This window comes from Marmota monax, unplaced genomic scaffold, assembly GCF_021218885.2.
Source record: "Marmota monax isolate L192 unplaced genomic scaffold, Marmota_monax_Labrador192_F-V1.1 WCK01_AAM20220418_F8-fsc00055, whole genome shotgun sequence".
NCBI classification, from domain to species: domain Eukaryota; kingdom Metazoa; phylum Chordata; class Mammalia; order Rodentia; family Sciuridae; genus Marmota; species Marmota monax.
This window is the reverse complement of record NW_026695205.1, coordinates 5,167,478-5,186,893: the sequence shown is the minus strand read 5'-3', so window position 1 is coordinate 5,186,893 and position 19,416 is coordinate 5,167,478. Positions and strand designations below refer to the sequence as shown.

Below are 19,416 nucleotides of genomic sequence, written 5' to 3'. Positions count from 1 at the left end.
AATGTATAGTTCAACCTTTCATAAATGGGTAATTTGATTAAAAAGACAGTTTAAGACCACAAATTTTTTTTATATTGTTTGTAAGCTGTTTCACAGAGGATTGGTAATCAGTGTTATTAATAAATACTGTATAGAATCTTTGATAAATAAATCAGTTACGAAGGCAGTTTTATCCAAATATTTAAAAAATGCAGACACATTTTATGAAGTCTAAGTTTTAAGTTTATAGCAAGTTTAAGATTGTGAATGAATGGGTGAGTTGTGACCTTTTGTACCTGTAGTCTTTTAAAAAAGAAATAAGGAATTTTTAAATGCCGTATCTATTTATTGAACTTTTGAAGGTTTGGTTTTTCTTCTTGGTGTTCTTTTTTTTTTCTTTCTTTTTGGTGTTTTTATGTTCATACTGGTGAACATTCAGTTCATTTAGTACTTTGTAGATATATTATTTACATTTTCTGAAATGATGACAAGACACTATTAATGTAAAGAGACATTGTCAAGAATTAAGTGAATGTGTTTCTCTTTCTATATTTCTTTCTAATTTGCTCAGAATATTTCATTTCAGAAGTTAGTTAGGAAATTAACTTCATATTAACCAGTATCCAGTAGAAAGATATCCCTGCTTCTTTCTTAATTAGTGCTATTTTTATGTCAGATAATTTGCATGCAGCTGTCCACCATTTTCTAACTTAAATCTGATAAATGCCTCCCTTCTCAACCCCTAAGTTCTTCTTTATGCCAATTAATGTAGCTTCTCTGCTTTAATATGCTTCTTTTCTTTGTTTTAATATCTGAATCTGTTTCTTAAAAGAGATTAAAATTAACTTATAATTTATTTTAGAGACATTGTCACACTGCTGGCTTTGTGATTTCCTTATCAACACTTTGTGTAAACATTATAGAACAGGATGGAGGGATAAGAGAAAATATGAGAAAAAGGAGGCAGGCTAAATTTAACATTTGGATATAGCGAATGTTATAGTTATTTGATATCGTATAAGGACTTGGGCTAAATCAAATTTGGATGGAGAAAATCTGATCACATGTTTCTGTTGACAATATTCAGAGGTAACATTATGTCAAAGATTTTTACTGGAAACCTCTGAAATTTGAACTTAACTGAGATTTTTTTTATAATTTTTTTAAATTATTTATTTATTTTTTTAAGTTCTCGGCGGACACAACATCTTTGTTTGTATGTGGTGCTGAGGATCGAACCTGGGCCGCACGCATGCCAGGCGAGCGCGCTACCACTTGAGCCACAGCCCCAGCCCCTGAGATTTTTAATTAAAGTAAAATTTCTTTCTTCTAGTTAATTAATAGAATAAATGGGAATTAGGGGAAAATCTTTTATTTCTAAAGTTTAAGTTAAAATAAAATTTTATTCTTGTAATTTTTTTCAAAGTAAAGTAATTATCTCATGACCTGAGGATCTTTGTTTAATTTTATTTAAAAAAATATTTTTATTAGTTGTTGATGGACCTTTATTTAATTTATTTATTACAAGCAGTGCTGAGAATTGAACCCAGTACCTCACACATGCTAGACACGTGCTATACCTGGATCTTTGTTTTATTTTGTTTAACTGAAATGTGTTCAAATGGACAGAAATCTCACGAATCTACCTATAAAATATTCATATCTAAAGAAAGTTACGTACTGGTACCTATTTGAACATTGGAAGACTAAATATAATCCTGTAAATGTCTTTCTTTGATAGGATAGCTGAATTTTGAACTTGAAGAGTCATTGAAGCTAGCTAATGGTTGTGTAGTTTTTAAAAGAAATATGACCTTATTTTATTTTATTTAAATTTTTTTTTAGTTGTGGGTGGTCACAATATATTTTGTTTACTTATTTTTATGTGGTGCTGAGGACTGAACCCAATGCCTCACGTGTGTGAAGCAAGTGCTCTGCCACCGAGCCACAACCCCGGTCCATGCTTTTATTTTTAATTTTTTCCTATTTAGTTTTTGATGTGCAGTTTTATTTTCCTGAGCAGTTTAGTAAGTATTTGAAAAGCTTGGTTAGATCCAGCATCCAGAAAAAATGGGATGCAAGAATATGTTTTCACAATGGTCGTAGTTGTATGTTGTTACATGTTGTCAACCATATTTTAAGTCATTTGTCTTATGGCAAGAAAGAAGGAATTAGTAAGAAGCAAGCTAGATTTCTTAAAATAGTTTCTGACAAATGGTGAAGCAAGTGTAATAGAAAAATCTATTGGTGGATTTTCTTTGAGATAGATTTATAATAGCAAGTTCTGTTTTCCCCTAGCATTATTGTTGATGCTTGTCATTTTAAGTTTTCCAAGTACAAGAATCAACTAAAATGGATCTTTGAATTAATGTTAGTTTTTGACTGAGAAAATGATGAACTTAATAAAATCTTTGAAATATGAAATTAACAGAACTACTATAAAATTGTCTTTGTAAAACTAGGTACTGATTATGATTTGGGAAGTTAAGCATCTTGCATTTCTTAGAAATCAAGCCTTGCATTTCTTAGAAAGCAAAAATTTGGGGGAATTTTCTTTTTTATTGCTTAAGAACTTCAAATAAAACAAATGTAAAGTGGACCATCTCCTTCCCCTGCCCACCAGTTATAATACTTGGGAAAGAGTTATGTTAAAAGCAGTTAATATATCCTTTTCCAAATAGGGCATTCTATATATCCTGTTTGACAACTTGTTTTTCTCATGAAGCAGTCTTATGATATGCTACATTAAACCATTTCTCATTCTTTAATTGCGTAGTGTTCTGTAACGTGGATATAACATAATTTCTTTCTCCATTTCTCTTTTGAGAGTTTATAAATTTTCTACTTTTCTTTTTTGCTATTTCAAATGTAAAAATATTGTTGTAAAGCATGGTAGTTGCACATGTATTGTGAAGCATAACCATAGATTCTGGAAGTAGAATTGTAATGATGTGCACAATCTATTTTTTTAAAGGTAGTACCAAATATCTCCCGAAAAGAGTGCCAATTTATGTCTCTCTCAGTAGAGTATCTGAATACTTTTTCCCCTCGTATTTTCACAGTAGATATTATCAATCTTTAGGTGACTGTTGAACTTCATTAAGAACTGCTCTTCCTCAGGCTGGGGTTGTGGCTCAGCGGTAGAGCGCTCACCTAGCATGTATAAGGCACTGGGTTCCATCCTCAAGCACCACATAAAAATAAATAAATAAATAAAGGTATTGTCTAACTACAACTAAAAAATAAATATTAAAAAAAACAAAAAACAAAAACCCCTGCTCTTCCTGGAGCTGAGATAGTGGCTCAGTAGTAGAGCACTTGTCTAGCATGTTTGAGGCACTGGATTTGGTTCTCGGCACCACATATAAACAAACAAAAAAAATAAAAGTTCATCAATAACTAATAAAAATTTTTTTAAAAAATTCCTATCAGATTAAGTAATTGATAATACCTTCACTTGAGTTAAAATGTGATTTGGTATATAAACCTCTCTGCATATTAATCTAAAGAGAAGTTAGGAAAAGAGGCTGAGCATTACCTTTATACTAGTGCAGGAAGAGAGCCACTAGAAGCCATTCTTTTCTCCTCTCACATCCACTTCTTTTGGTGTTTATCAGCATGGATACAACGTTGTATACCATGGATATACAGATCAAAACTACTAGGAAGCCCAGAAATAATCCATCATACTTGAGGAGGGGATTTTTGCCTTCCCCTAGAAGTTTTCCTTCCCCGCAAATGTTATTGAGTGCTGGCTTTACTAGTACTATGTCTGTTGGTCACTTATGCCTGCTTCATTCTGGACTGGGTCAAGCTTTGCTTGGTATGTTGACAAAAAGTAAATTTTTTTTGTTAGATTAACACATCTTAATCATGCTTCAGCTGACCTAGAAAATTAAATGTTCTGAAGACTTGTCTCTAGTGAAAGCTAAAGACACTATACTTTATCAGCCTTGCTAAGGTGTATAGGGTCCCTAAAAGCATGTTGTCCTTAAAACTTATTTTTGTGGTGGTCCCTAGGGACAGTAGTCTGTCATAGTTAATTGTTACTGAGCATTTCCAAATGCCTGGGATTATTTCATATTTCTATTTTATATCTGTTCTGCAAAGTGTCAAGTGAGATCATCTCTGGGCTTTTACTCCCATCACTAGTAGCAGAAGGTCCAATTTATGCAGAGTCCACTTCAGAAGTAGCCAGGAGTCGAAGAGTGCTTGGCTGGCACCTTACTTAGCCTCTTTTGCTGCCAATTCAGTGATTTAGAATTTAGACTAAACGATTATAGTGATAACATTGATATGATCATTCGTACACCATGGTGATGGTGATTCAACTGCTTATTTTTAGTGAATCTGAGTTAAAAGTGATCTTAGAGTCATCTATTGCTGGCCTTCTCTTGAAGTAGACTCCTCTAAAAATCTGGTGATTACACTGTGGAAACAGATCGAGTGACTAATTCACAGAGCAGTTAATTCCACTTTTTAGATGATAATGGAAAATATGCATGAAACACTTTGTAAATTATTCATTTACTTCTCTCACCAGTCCTCTAAGGTGGCATTTTATCCATTTTTCAGGAAAGAAAATTAAAGCTTTGTAAGGTTAAGTGCCTTGCATGTGTCACATCATTTGTGAGTATTTTTCTTGTTAAAACCTTAGGTCTTGCTTCAGTCTCCCTCCCCTTTTTTCTCAGGTGCTGTCTCCATTTCAGGCAGATTTCCCTTGTTTATTAACCTCCTGCTGGAGTGTGAGGTGCAGGTAGAAATTGCTGATAGCAGTTGCTGCTTCCAAGAACATGTGTATGGATGGGCTTAGGGTTGTAATGTCTGAGGGAGGAAAAACTCTGAGGAGGAGAGTGCTGGTTGTCTGGGTTCTCCTTATACAATTTAGCAGAGTCAGGGAAATGTCAGTAACCTCAAGTCATTAAAATATTTTAAATTCAGAGCCTGACAGTAACTGAGGCATTATGTATTTGCACACATAATTTACTCAATATATGTTCCTTGAATTTAATTACACTGAATGATCTTATTTGTAGTTCTGGAAACTGAGACTCTAAGTGGCTGGGGATGTAGCTCAGTGGTAGAATGCTTTTCTGCTTGCCTAGCATGTATAAGGCCCTGGGTTCAATCCTCAGGACTACCTCGTCCCCGCCAAAAAATTATGTGAAAGGGCGGGGCTGTGGCTCAGCAGAGTGCTTGCCTAGCATGTGCGAAGCCCTGGGTTCTATCCTCAGAACCACATAAAAATAAATAAATAAAATAAAGGTATTTTTGTCCAACTACAACTACAAAATAAATATTTAAAAAAATTATGTGAAAGTGTCAGGACTGGAATCTAGGATCCCGGATTACATTTTATAATTATGTTTCATAAGGAGTTAACTGCCTTATTTAGCTGGAACCAGATTAAGGAATTATTAACTATTTGCAGAAAGATTATGAAGGTAATTCATATGTCATTCTTTTTAGCAGCAGTTGGTATCTAGAAGGAGGGAAGTTAATTGTTCTGATGGAGAAATTATGGCTCTTGTCACACCATGGCAAAGTGGTGTTCTAATGATTTGAATATGGCATCAGGAGTTGAGTGACACTGATCCCTTAGAAATGTGGGAAGAGCGCTGAACTTTCTGAAAATTTGATGCTAATAATATCACTCTGGCTTTATTATAGGGTTTGGAGTAAATATTTGTAGAATTTATGTCAGTGTAAGGGCTACACTGTTGAGATTTTCATTACAATGTAAATAGAGCCAGGGAAACAGTTTTTAAAATTTCTAAACAGGACCCCTTTGAGTACATTAAAAATTTTTAGTAGTATTTTAACAATAATACTAAAGTTTGATACTAGGTAGAGGGTAAATTTGCCCTATCTGTTTTGTATAAAACCCCAAACTTTATAAAGAAATAAGCATTTTAAATTTTTCTTATCTCTTCAGAATTGCCTGATCATAATCTGCTTATTAGTAGTCTTTGTAATCACTTCTCTTCTGTAATCTTGATGACTCTCCACTGCTAGTTTTCTCTTTCTTGCTTCCACCATTTTTACAGCTTTGCTTTGTTCTTCTTACCCTTCCTTTCCAGATTCCTTTCTTCTAACCACATTCAGTTAGAGGGTGCCTTGTGTAGCAAGGTGCTGTATTAAATGTGTAAGATGTACTTCATATCTTCAAGAAGTTTTGCAGTCTAGAGATGGAAAGAAATGGGTATAAAACGAATGCAAGGTATTGGAAGCACAGATACATGAAGAAAGACAGTTGAATTCCAGAAGTTAAGTTGAGGGCTATGTGCCTATGATCATTCCCAAAGTAAGATTTCTGTTCAATAATTATAATGGTAATACTGTCCAGATAAGGAATTAAAACTCTCAAATTTAGCTTAAGAAATTTTGGGTTCTACTCTCACTACTTTTCTTGTAAGGACAATGGTATTTTGTGAAGGTAGAACAATAAGTCTTTATTATGGAATGATATGGCAGATCCTCATTTCATTCCTCCATAGTTTAGAGCAAAGGAGCAGAAGTACAGGTTGTGGTTTGAATTTAATAAAGTGTCTGTCTGATCTTCATAAGAGGCCACTTGTTATGCTAACCTTTATCACATTTTTTTCAGTAAAGAAAATGTATTTTAAGTTATAAGTACATTCATAAAATGATTAATATCTGAGATTCTTTGTGATCTTTTTCAGTTGAAGTAATGTATGTAGAATAATAATTATCAGTAATACCTTGTTACCTCCAAATTTTGTATCCCCAGTTGATCATTGAAAAATGCTATTCATTCAAATAAGTTACATATATAAATAAAATAGAGATAGAAAAATTTGAGAATCATTGATTATGGATTACTGATGTAAAGGTTCTATGGCCTTGATCCAAGCATGAATACATGGAAGGATCTTTGATTTTTGCAATGCAGTTTCATTTCTGCCACCCAATACATCTAAGAAATGTTTAGAGCAAACAGATCTCTTATTCACAGTGCTGACTCCCAGTACATTTTGGTACTTGCTAATGAGCTCAGTTTTGAGGGGTTCTACAGTATATGTTCTGTGAAAAAAAGGAGAAAATTGATAATCAGGACAGTCCTTCTAAAGGAAACATTAATGACTTATTCTAGAAAGTGATTCCTTAATCAGTTGACCTCATTTGCAAGCCATCTGTGACACACAGGTTTTATCAAACTTGTAGTAGTGGACAGCTTCTACTCTGCTAAGTGCTATGGACACAATAGATAGAGATATGACTCTTATAGAAATAGACCCACAAATAGGTATTTTTAACAAAATAGAGTAAAGGCAGTAATACTGGATGAACAGGATACCAGGTGAACTGACTGAGAAGAACCTGGGTTGGCCTGGGATTCAGGGAAGGTTTTTGTAAGTTAAGCCTTTGCACTTAGTTTTGATTAATGCACATTACTTAGCTGGAAGTATTTGTATGCTAAGGTAAGGGAGACCTTCCAGGCAGAGGGAAACTTTGGGTGATAGGAAATAACATTGTATGTGCAGTAAAACACGTGTAGTTCACCTGGAAGGGTGGAGAAAGACAGTGAGATCAGAGGAACACAGAGGTCAGGGAGGGTCTTTGATGCCATACTAATATGGTATCCTCTGCTTTAATCAAGGGTATTAAAAATAACATGTTGGGCTGGGGAGGTGGCTCAAGCGGTAACGCGCTTGCCTGGCATGCACGGGGTGCTAGGTTCGATCCTCAGCACCACATAAAATAAAATAAAGATGTTGTGTCCACCCAAAACTAAAAAATAAATATTAAAAAAAACTCTCTCTCTCTCTCTCAAAAAAAAAAAAATGTTCACAGATGTGGCAAAAATGACTTCCAAGTAGTTAGGTATAAGGTGTTAAGACTTGCTCACATTTTTTAAAAAACTTTTATCAGTGAGAGTTGTATGTACAAGTGTAAAATTTTTTTTCTTTACCTTATTTTTGGAGTAGTTTAAAGCTCAATTTTAAACTTTCCTGATGAGTGTTGCACATTTTTGCGGAGGTATATCTTTTGCATCCCACCTCAACCCAACCCTTGACTTTACTGCTTCTAGTTCCAGGATATCATAGAACAGATTCCTCAAGAGCAGGAAATATGTACATTTTACCTTTTGAAGCTTCACTATTCAATGAGTGCTTAGTAAATATTTGAATGAGTGAATAATGAATTTATTGATTTTGGCTTCAATTTACTTTTAGCTACTTTTTGAAATTCTTTTATTAATTGAAATTTTTTTTTCTTTTTTTTTTTTTTTTTTTGAATGTAGCCTTTGAATCACATCCTTTTTTTTTTTTTTTTTTTTGAGAGAGAGAATTTTTTAATATTTATTTTTTAGTTTTCGGCGGACACAACATCTTTGTATGTGGTGCTGAGGAGCGAACCCGGGCCACATGCATGCCAGGCAAGCGAGCTACCACTTGAGCCACATCCCCAGCCCTTTTTTCTTTTTTTTTGAAAGGGGGTTTCGCTGTGTTGCTCAGGCTGGCCTTGAGCTCTAAGTGTAAGCAATCCTCCCACTTTGCCTCCAAGTACTTAGGACTACAACTCACATCACTGTGCCTGGCCTTTTTTATTTTTAACTTATGCCTCATATTCTTTTTATAAGTAAGGACATAAATAAGGGTAAGTACAAATAAGATAAAAATATACTAGTAGTATGGGCAATTATATCTAATCTCTTACATTGTCAGTTTCTTAGTACACTAAAAACATGATGTTGTAATAATAGCTACTATTTAATGAATGCCTAGTATATGCTAGATACTTAGAATTTCTCCTCAGGTAAGTCTTTCACAGTGCTATTGCAGGTGTTGGTCCTTGTTTAGCAGGTACTTTCCTCAGAACCATGAGAGCAGCCCTTTGCTGATCATTTAGATCTCTGCTCAAAACTCAGGTGTTCCCACCATCTTGCTCTTTTGATTCTTTGAACACATAATTATAATAATTTTTAAAACACATACTCTACTGTCTTTGTTTATTCAAATCTTTCTCCTTCTAGAGTATGAGTTCATAAGGGGCAGATGGTATTTTGTTCTTTTTTGGGTTTCCATTGCCTCATATGTGGCAAATCTTAAGAAAACAGTTAAGAATGAAAATCTTTTTGATATGTTAGATTCAGGGGGGCAGAGGATTAGCAAGGATGGTGGAATATGATAGACATCATTATCCAAAGTATGTGTATGAAGACACAAATTGGTGTTAACATACTTTATATACAACCAGAGATATGAAAAATTGTGCTGTATACGTGTAATAAGAATTGTAATGCATTCCGCTGTCATTTATTAAAAAATGTTAGATTCAGAGAAGAATAACATATTTTTGTATTACAGATCTATTAGTCGAAGTTAGAATAGGTGACATAGTAGTGAATAAGGGTTCAGAAAAGAATTAACATAGCAAGCTTCAAACTTCTCTTTTTAGAAAAGCCTACTTGTGAAGTTGGCTGTTGGCTGGTTTTAGAGAACTTATATTTGGGGGGTTCCCATCTTTTTTTAGTTGATGAGATTGACTAACTGTACTTAAAAGGTTTGTGCTAACAATATGTCTTGTATCAGATAACTGTTTTCCTTCTCAGAGTCTGGAATTTGGGTATATGCTAGGGAGAGGGTACTTACGTGACCACCCTGATAGAAACCACAAACACTGATTCTGCAGTGAACGTTCCTGGTAGACAGTGTTTCACACATGCCACATTCTGATGTTGAGGGAATTCGGTGTGTCCTGTGTGACTCTTCGGAGAGGACTCTTGGAGGCTTATGCCTGGTTTCTTCTGGACCTTGCTGCTTGTATCTCTCTCTTTGCTGACAATTTTGCTGTGTCTTTTCACTGTAACAAATCCTAGGTGTGTGTATGGCAATGAGCTGAATCCTATAAGCCTGCCTAGTGAATCACTGAGCCTTCAGAGTGATCTTGAAGACCCTTGGCATAACCAGATAATTAAATTCTCTCTGCTTCTTACTGGGGGAGAGATAACAAATAATAATCAAGAAAAACAGGGCTGGGGCTATGGCTCAGTGGTGGAGAGCTTCCCTAGCATGCATGAGGCACTGGGTTCAATCCTCAGCACCACATAAAAGTAAACAAATAAAATAAAGGCATTCTTTCCATCTATAACTACAAAAAAATAAAAAAAAATAAAGAAAAACACGAGGAACAAATGGTCCATTTAGATAATTTAAATTATTCCATTGGTATAGTGATTTTGCATCTACTTTTAGACTGGGAATTCAGCAAAATAATTCTTTGAGGAGATAGCTGCATGGCTACATTTTTAATTTTTTGATGAACTTCCAAACCAGTTTTCATAGTGGCTATACTAATTTGCATTCCTACCATTAGTGTATGGGAGTTCCCCTTTCTTTGCATCATGCAAGCTTTGGTTTTTATTTTTCTCTCTTTGTATGTGTGTGTGTCTTATTGATAATAGTCATTCTAATTAGGGTAAGTTAATATTTCATTTTAGTTTTGATTTGCTTTTTTCATATACTCACTGGCTATTTGTTTTCTTTTAAGAATTGTGTATTCTGGTCTTTCTGCTATTTTAAAATCAGATTGCTGTTTTTGTTTTTACTGTTGAGTTGTTTGTATTCATTGTATATTCAGGACATTAACCCTTGTCAGTTACATAGTTTGAAATATTTTCTCGAGTTCTAAAGGTTTTCTTTCACTCTTGATTGTTTCCTTTGCCACACAAAAACTTTTTAGTTTGATGATGTCTCTTTTGTCCATTTTTGCTTTTTGTTTCCTGTTCTTTTGGATACTATGAAAAAAATCCCTGCCTAGTTCAATGTCATGGAGTATTTCCCCTTTTTTCTTCTTGTGGTTTTACATTTTGGGTCTTACGTTTAAGTCTTTTTTTTTCCCCTTTTTCTTTGGGGTCGCTGTGATGGTTCCTCTGACCTTAAGGGTCTATAGGAAGAGAGAGAGCCACAGCATGCACTGACCCCTTTTACTGAGGAGAAGCTATTCAAATGAGGCAAGGGGTCACGTTCCTTTAAGTCTTTAATCCCTTTTAACTTGATGTTTGTATATGATGAAAGAGTTTCAGCTTATTCTTCTGCATATGGATGAACAATTTTCTCAGCAATATTTATTGAAAATACTAATCTTTTCTCTTTTTTTGTATTCTTGGCATGTTGAAAATCCCTTGGCTGTAAATGCATGGATTCATTTTTGGGTTCCCTCAAAATGAATAGCCCATTCCATTGGGCTATGCATCTGTTTTTATGCCCCATGCTGTTTTGGTTACTGTAGCTTTATAGCATATATTGAAGTCAGGTAATGTGAAGTCAGATAGTCAGTTTTATTCTTTTTTCTCAAGGTTGCTTTGGTTATTTGGGGTCTTTTGTGGGGTCTTTTTCTAAAAAAATTTTAGAATTTTTTTTCTATTTATGTGAAGAATGCCATTGGTATGTGTTGTAGCAATTGCATTAAATATGTAGATTACTTTGCATAATATGGACATTTTAACAATGTTGATTTCTCCAATCCTGAGTATGGGATGTATTTCCATTTATTTGTATCTTCTTCAATTTCTTTCATCTATGTTTTATAATTTTCAGTGAATATAGATCTTTTGCCTTCTTGGTTAAATTTATTCCTAAGTATTTTATTTTTTGTAGATATTATAACTGGTATTGTCTTCTTCCTGATTTCTATTGATTTTTGTATGCTGATTTTATATCCTGTGATTTTTCTTAATTTTTTCATTCGAACAGTTAAAAAACCCTAAGACTCCAGTTTTGTTTTTTTTTTTTACCTTTAAGATCATGTCATCTGTAAACAGGGATAATTTCACTTCTTCCTTTCCCATTTATCTGCCTTTCTTCTTAAAGAAAAGAAAGAAAGAAAGGAAATGGTTCTCACTGTGTTGCCCAGGCTGACATGAGCCTCCTACAGCAGGCTTCTGAGTAGCTGAGATTGTAGGTGTGTATCATTGCTCCTGGCTTTTGTATGCTTTCCCCCTTCATTTGCCTAGTTGTTTTCGCTAGGACTTCCAGTACTATGTTGAACAGAAGTGTAGAATGCTGGCATCCTTTTCTTTTTCAAGATCAGAAAAAGCTTTGAACTTTTCTTTGTTGAGTGTGATGTTAGCTGTGTAATGCCATATATGGCCTTTATTGTGTTGGGGTACATTTATTTCTCTTATACCTAATATATGGATGGTTTAATGTGTTAAATCTTGTCAAATGCTTTTTTTTTTTTTTGCATTTGTTGGAATGATCACATTGTGTTTGTCCTTCATTCTGTTAATGTGGGCTATCACATTTATTAATTTTTGTATGTAAAGTCATCCCTGTATGACTTAACATACACAACTCAGTTTGAGTAGAACTCATTTAGAGGAATTCTTCTCTAAATGTTTGGTATAATTTATTAGTGAAGCCACCAGGTCCTGGGCTTTTCTTTGTTGGGAGACTTTGTTACCAAGTCATTGTTGATCTGATCAGATTTTCTATTTCTTCTGAATTTATTCTTGATTCTTTTTATGTGTCGAGTAATCAGTCCATTTCTTCTAAGTTATGCAATTTATTGGTATAGAATTTCTCATAACGGTTTCTTAGGATCCTTTGAATTTTGTTTGTATCAGGTTTGATGTCTCCTTTTTTATTCTGATTTTATATATTTGAATGTTTTTCTCTTCTGTTTTTGATGTAGGCATTTTTTGCTGTAATCTTTCCTCTTATAACTGTTTTTGCTATATTCTATAGGTTTTGGTATGCTGTATTTCCACTTTCATTCTTCTCAAGAAAAACTTAAATTTCCCTTTTAATTTCTTCATTGATGCATTGGTTGTTTGGGAGTGTGTTGTTTAATTTCCATGTATTTATAAATTTTCTAAATTTCCTCCTATATGATTTCTAGTTTTATATCATAATCATAAGTAAAAGTGGTATGATTTTAATTTTCTTAAAGCCTCGTCTTGTGGTCTAAAATATGATCTGTCCTGGAGAATGTTCCATATGCAGTTGAGAAGAATATGAATGCTGCAGTTGTTGGAAGGTGTGTTCTGCATGTCTGCTGAATCCATTTGTTCCTGAGTGTAGTTAAAGTCCAGTATTTCCTTGTTGACTTTTTGTCTGGATGATCTGTTCATTGCTATAAATGTGGTTTGAAGAACTCTCTTTAGCATTTCTGATAAAGCAGGTCTGATGATTACATAGTCCCCTGGGTTTTGTTTGGAAAAATCTTTTTCTTTCCTTTATTTCTGAAGTATAGCTTTTCTATATCAAGTATTTTTGTTAGATGTTTACTTTTTCCTTCAATACTTTGAGTATATCATTCCATGCTATGCTAGATTGTCAGCCGAGAAATTCAGTGATATTTATATTAACATTCCTTTGTATATGATATCTCCTCATTAATCCCCCCATCCCATGTATTGTTGCTTATCTCTTGCTGCTTTCAGAATTTTCTCTTTGAGTTTGGATAGTTTGTGTATTTTATTTCTTGGTATACTTCATTTTGGGTTGAATTTGACTGGAAAACTCTGTCCTTCCTGTTCCTATATCTATCCCCACATTAGAGGTGTCGTCAATCATAATTTCTTCAAATATGCCTTCTTTTGCTTTTTTCTGGAGCTTTTCTCCTTTTATGTGAAGGTTTGGTCTCTTGATGATGTCTCATAATTCTTATAGTTTTTTTTTTGTTGTTGTTCCTTTTCACTCTTTTATCTTTTTGCTTCTCTGAATAATTTCAAATGTTCTATCTTCCATCTCACCGATTGTTCTGCTTAATAGATTCTGCTATTGAAGCTTTCTGTTGATTTTTTTTTTTTTTTTTAGTTCAGTGATTGTATTCTTCATTTTTAGGATTTCTGGTTTTTTTTTTCTTTTGGTGTGTGTGTGTGGCAGTATTCTTGCTTTTTTCATGTATTGTTTCCAAGTTTCATTAAATTTTCTATCTGTGTTTTCTTGTAGTTTAGTGGACTTTGTTTTTTAACAATTAATTTTTAAAATTTGTTCTAAATGAGGACTATTCTGAATTCTTTGTTGGTCATTCCATAGGTTTCCATTTATTTGAGTTCTATTATTGGAGCTTTATCAGTTTCTTTTGGAGGTGTCATTATTCCCTGATTTTTCATAATCCTCCTGTCCTTGCATGGTTGTTCACACATTTGACAAGACAGTCCTTCTTCTGACCTTTACACGTGCTCATTGGCAGGGATACAACTTTGCTGTTTACTCTAGTCTGTGATTTTGGATAGGTCCATCTGGTGATGACCCTAGGCATGTGGAGCTTGATATGAGTTCTTTAGTTGGCTCACCCCATGCTTTTGATTGGATATTGGATAGAACTACTAGCGGGCTCTGCTATCAGTTGGACTAATTGGCTGGGTATTGTTATTGTTTCTTGTTAGGCTGATCACAAAATGTATTCCTATGCTATTTGGGATCTACAGTTGGCAGGTGTGTTAGTTGTGCACTGAGGTTGGATAGAATTGCTGTTTTGAACAAGTGGGACCCAATACTATGTTCCTTAGAAATACATGATTGAACATAGCTCCCCTGTCTTGGAGGGGGTGGGAGCTGTGAGATGGGCTTTTGGCTGAGCTGAGTTGCTGTTGGACTTCCTGGATCAAGCAGGTCTAGCCCTTGTGTTTTTCCAAAAAGCACAGAGGTGGAAGTCTCCCTGACTGGGTAAAATTTTGGCTGAATTCTGCCACTGCTTCCCCCCTAGGCCAAGCTAGTATAGCTCCTTTCTTCTCTGAGATCAGTGGAGGTTGGAGTCTCCCTTCCTGGATGGGGTTATTGGATAGGCAGTTTGACTATGTGAACCAGCTATTTGCCCTCTTGGGTCAAGCCATTTTAGCCCCTTTGCTTCTTTGAAATCCATAAAGGTAGGAGATTCCCTGCTAGGGCAGTATTATCAGGGTGATTCTCAGGCTAGATGTGGAGACGAGCAGTCCAGGGGTTCAAGACAGATTATTTTTCTCAGTGTTCTTCTGAAGGTGACTAGCTTTATCTTGCAGGTTTGCCTTGAGGTTGGCCATTGTCTCTGATTGTGTGCTGTAGTTGGCAGGAACATAAATATGCCACCAGCAGTTGTGCACTCTTTGTTTCCACCCAATCCCTTGGGAGATAAAGCCATGGTATTTCTCCTCATTGAACTGAACTGGAATGGGTCCCCTGAGAAGCATCTGGGAATGCTAGGGAAACTGGATGACTGCTTCTGGTTCTTTTTCCTCCTGTAGAAGTTGTAAACCCAGGAAACTCCTCTCTATCTGTAGATATGCCCACATGGGAAAGAGGGAAAGGGTGGGACAATCACAGTGATACCGTTCCTCTTTCCTTTCTAATTTGATTTGTTCAGTTCTGTGTAACATAGGTGTCTCAGGCTTATTTCCAGGTGTTGGGGTTTTCTAGGCTATGGATCATTGTCTTCTGTAGGGAGGAAGGGGGCCCAAGACTTCTTACTCTGCCATCTTGCTGACACCCCATAAACTTTTAAAAGATTGCTGTCTTTCGATAAAGCTATTTATTATAAATATTTTCAGTTTCATACTATGTAAATATGGATGAGAATTACATAATTTTTTTGAAAATATTTGTGCACTAAAGATAGATTACATTAATAAAGTTTTAGTGTAATTTTTACAATATTGTTTGACTTTTTTATTAGATACTTAGTTGTGCTTCTTGTTTTATAGTATATAAATATCTAATATCTAAATATCTAATACATAATGCAATGTTTGTTGGTTTTGATTTTGTGTGTGTGTGTGTTTTTTTTTTTCCAGAGAGTGATAATGAACTCTCGAGTGGAACAGGTGATGTGTCTAAGGATTGTCCTGAGAAGATTCTGTACTCTTGGGGAGAATTGCTAGGAAGATGGTAAAAGTTTATTTTTCTTACTGAAAATTTTATATTTATATAGTTAATATTAACTTGTTAAAATAAATTTTGCTCTGTGTGGTGGCGAACACCTATAATCCCAGCAGCTCAGGAGGCTGAGATATGAGGATTTCAATTCAAACCTATCCTCAGCAATTTAGTGAGGCCCTAAGCAACTTACTGAGACCTTGTCTCAAAACAATAAAATGGCCTGGGGATGTGGCTTAGTGGTTAAGTGCCTCTGGGTTCAGCCCCTGGTATCAACACAAAGCAAAGAAATTTTAATATTAAATCTACCTTAATATTAATATCATAATGTACTTACTTTAAAAAACATAAAATTAAAATGTAACCCATACATATTCCTTATATTTGACTAGGTCATTCTCTAGTATGTTCTTATTTAACTTGCTTTCAGAAGACATTTGTCTTATTATTTCATTGAGATATAACATTGTTCCAGGTTGTCAATTTTTTTGCTACATTGCCAACACACATATATATATATATATATATATATATATATATATATATATATATATATATATATATAAAAGGTTACATTTTTGACATTGCCAAATCTATTATCACTTAAAAGGTAATATAGAGGTTAGAATTAATCATTTTATCATCAATTATATAGACTGTAACACAGTCTGTTTTATTCTTTCTGTCTTAAATTATTACTCATTTTGGTGTGGGGGGCTACCAGGGATTGAACTCAGGAGAACTCAACCTCTAAGCCACATCCCCAGCCCTATTTTGTATTTTATTTAGAGACAGAGTCTTACTGAGTTACTTAGTGCTTTGCTATTGCTGAGGCTGGCTTTGAACTCACAATCCTCCTGCCTCAGCCTCCAGAGCTACTCGGATTACAGGCATGTGCCACTGTGCCTGGCAAATTATTACTTTATTTTTTGGAATATTTTTCCTGGAATTATAAAAAAAGATACTCTATTTATGTTATTATGTAATAAATACTCTTGTAATTTTAAGACAGTTTTTTATGTAAGTTTTTAAAATTTATATATGACAGTAGAATGCATTATAATTCTTATTACATATATAGAGCCAATTTTTCATATCTCTGGTTGTGTACATAGTATATTCACACCAATTCGTATCTTCATACATGTACTTTGGATAGTAATGATCATCACATTTCACCATCATTAATTACCCCATGCTTCCTCTCTTCCCCTCCAATCCTTCTGCCCTATTTAGAGTTCGTGTAAGACAGTTTTTTTTTTTTGAAGATGACCAGAACTGTCATATCTCTGTCCTCCATATCAGTACAGACATAGAAACCTCAAGTTATTATTGAATCTGTACATCAGGTTAGATGTATGCAGGCTATCCAGGAGAGACTATAAAGTCTAGGCAGAATCACACATGTTTCGTATAGAAAAGTGGAATAAAGAATACTTAAACTTTCTTTTATCTTCTTTAGAGATGTTCCCTGTGATAGTCTTCTGTATACATCCTAAGAGATTCCTGAGTTAGGATTTAGGGAGTAATTATTTACAGTTCCCAGGGTTGGAAAGTTTATGATTTCTCATTGTGAAATCCAGATACAAGGTTTATTTATTCTGACCAAAGTGTTGGACCTATTATGTTTTCAAGGAAATACCCTGAGAGGAAGGGAGTGTCAGCTGCATCTTCTTTTTAAATGAAGAAAATTTCATTTTTGTTTATCCTATTCATGTAAATAAAAATGAACATATCAAATACGAGTATGAAGATGTGAATTTGGTGTCAACATACCTTATATCTAATAAGAGATATGTTAAATTATTGTATAATGGTGTATTAAGAATTGTACTGCAAAATAAAAAAATAAATGAAACATTAAAAAAATATAAAGCTGAAAAAAAGAACATATCTTAGACAATGTGTGTAACTCATTAACCAGTAAGATATTACAATTAATCAAAATGACTGTTTGATATAGAGTCATAAGATCTTTATTGGACAGTTCATTTGCACACTAACAGGAACATCTGCATAACTGTGGACAGAAACTATTTGCAATGCTATCAGTTTTCAATACATTACTCCTATCTGTTGAGAATTTAAACTATAGTCAGAGAGAAATTACTATTCTCCCCAAAACAAAATTAGACTATGCAAAGACTAACTAGCCTATCAAAGATAGAAGAATCCCAGCTGGAAAACCTAAAGGTGCTAGGCTTTTTAAAGAGGTTTTAATGCAGAGAACTGGTTTATATTGAGTTAGAAGTCTGAAAAAATGAAAAGGATATGTTGAAGTAACCAAGATAGAGGAAGCAGCTAAAACCTCTGGAACACGAAAAATAAATTAGAAGTGTTGTTACCAGAATCTAGGAACTCAAAAGGAATTTGAGGATCTGTGTGGGACCTCTGAAGAGGGGTGCACATCTGGTTGCTTAGACTCCTGAGGATACTCAGAGCAGCTAAAGTTTGGAAGGAACTGTTAGGAGAGGACATTTGGTTAGTTCTTCACTTTTGAAGTGACATCCCAACTCTGAACTAGAGGAGGGCACTATATGATTGATGGTTGTGCTTCTTCGAGGATGTTAATTGGTATTAGTATTTCTTAGCAATTGTGATATAGTTCATACTTGGAATGCATTCCCTTATTCCTATTTTATACTTTCCAACTGCACCTGGCTGTTTCTTATTGGCAGAAGTTAACCTGGAAACCATCTTGGCAGTTGAGTCTGGGATATATAGTTTGCAGATTCTCAGGCCTTGCATCATTGAATAAAAATATACGAAGGTGAACTTGTAGTTGAGAAGCAGTAGGTTAGGGTTGAAAATAGCTTATTGTAATTCTCACTCATGCATGTATATGGGCTAATTAAATTGGATATTGACTTTTTTTTTTTTTTTTTTGGTACTGGGGATTGAGCTCAGGAGTACTGAATCATGAGCCACATCCCTAGCCCTATTTTGTATTTTATTTAGAGATAGGGTGTCACTGAGTTGCTCAGTGCCTCCTTTTGCTGAAGCAGGCTTTAAACTTGTGATCCTCCTGCCTCAGCCTCCTGAGCTGCTGGGATTACATGCATGTGCCCCACTGCACCCAGCTAATTGGACAGTCTTAAAACCCATGCTCTTAAAGTAGGGACTGATGAATTAGGGGTATTGAAGAATCAAGAAGAAATAGCACCAACAGCTTACTCTATTAATCTCCTTCATCTTTTTATTTTTTAAGTTTATTTTTCAAGTTTATGGACCTTTATTTTATTTATTTGTTTTTATGTGATGCTGAGAATTGAACCCAGTGCCTCACACATGCTAGGCAAGTGCGCTACCACTGAGCCATAACCTTGGTCCAAATCTCCTTCATCTTTTATCTGAAGGTATACTACAAAACAAACAAACAAACAAGAAAATCCTGGAACTAATAAGTGAATTTTTTAAGGTCAGTACGAGAACACCAGTCTTATTTCTGTATACCAACAATGGAAAATCAGAAATGAAAATTTAAAGATGTATGAATACACCAGAGGAAAACATGAAATACTTACATAGAAATCTAGCAAACTGTGTGCTAGGTATGTATTTTAAAACACTGGAAAACATTAATGAAAGAAATCAAAGAAGACTTAACTAAAAG

The 19,416-nt window shown here is 34.5% G+C and overlaps 1 protein-coding gene across 6 annotated transcripts in view; it reads left to right on the top strand.

Moving 5' to 3' along the window:
• The window catches only part of Rabgap1l (RAB GTPase activating protein 1 like), a 616,206-nt gene that overhangs the window by 161,986 nt on the left and 434,804 nt on the right, over positions 1–19,416 (top strand). For all 6 annotated transcript variants that reach the window (XM_046430137.2, XM_058574417.1, XM_046430139.2 and 3 more), the window contains one exon: positions 15,722–15,815. In XM_046430137.2, the coding sequence (XP_046286093.1) occupies positions 15,722–15,815 (94 nt within the window). The remainder of the gene's footprint in view (positions 1–15,721; positions 15,816–19,416) is intronic.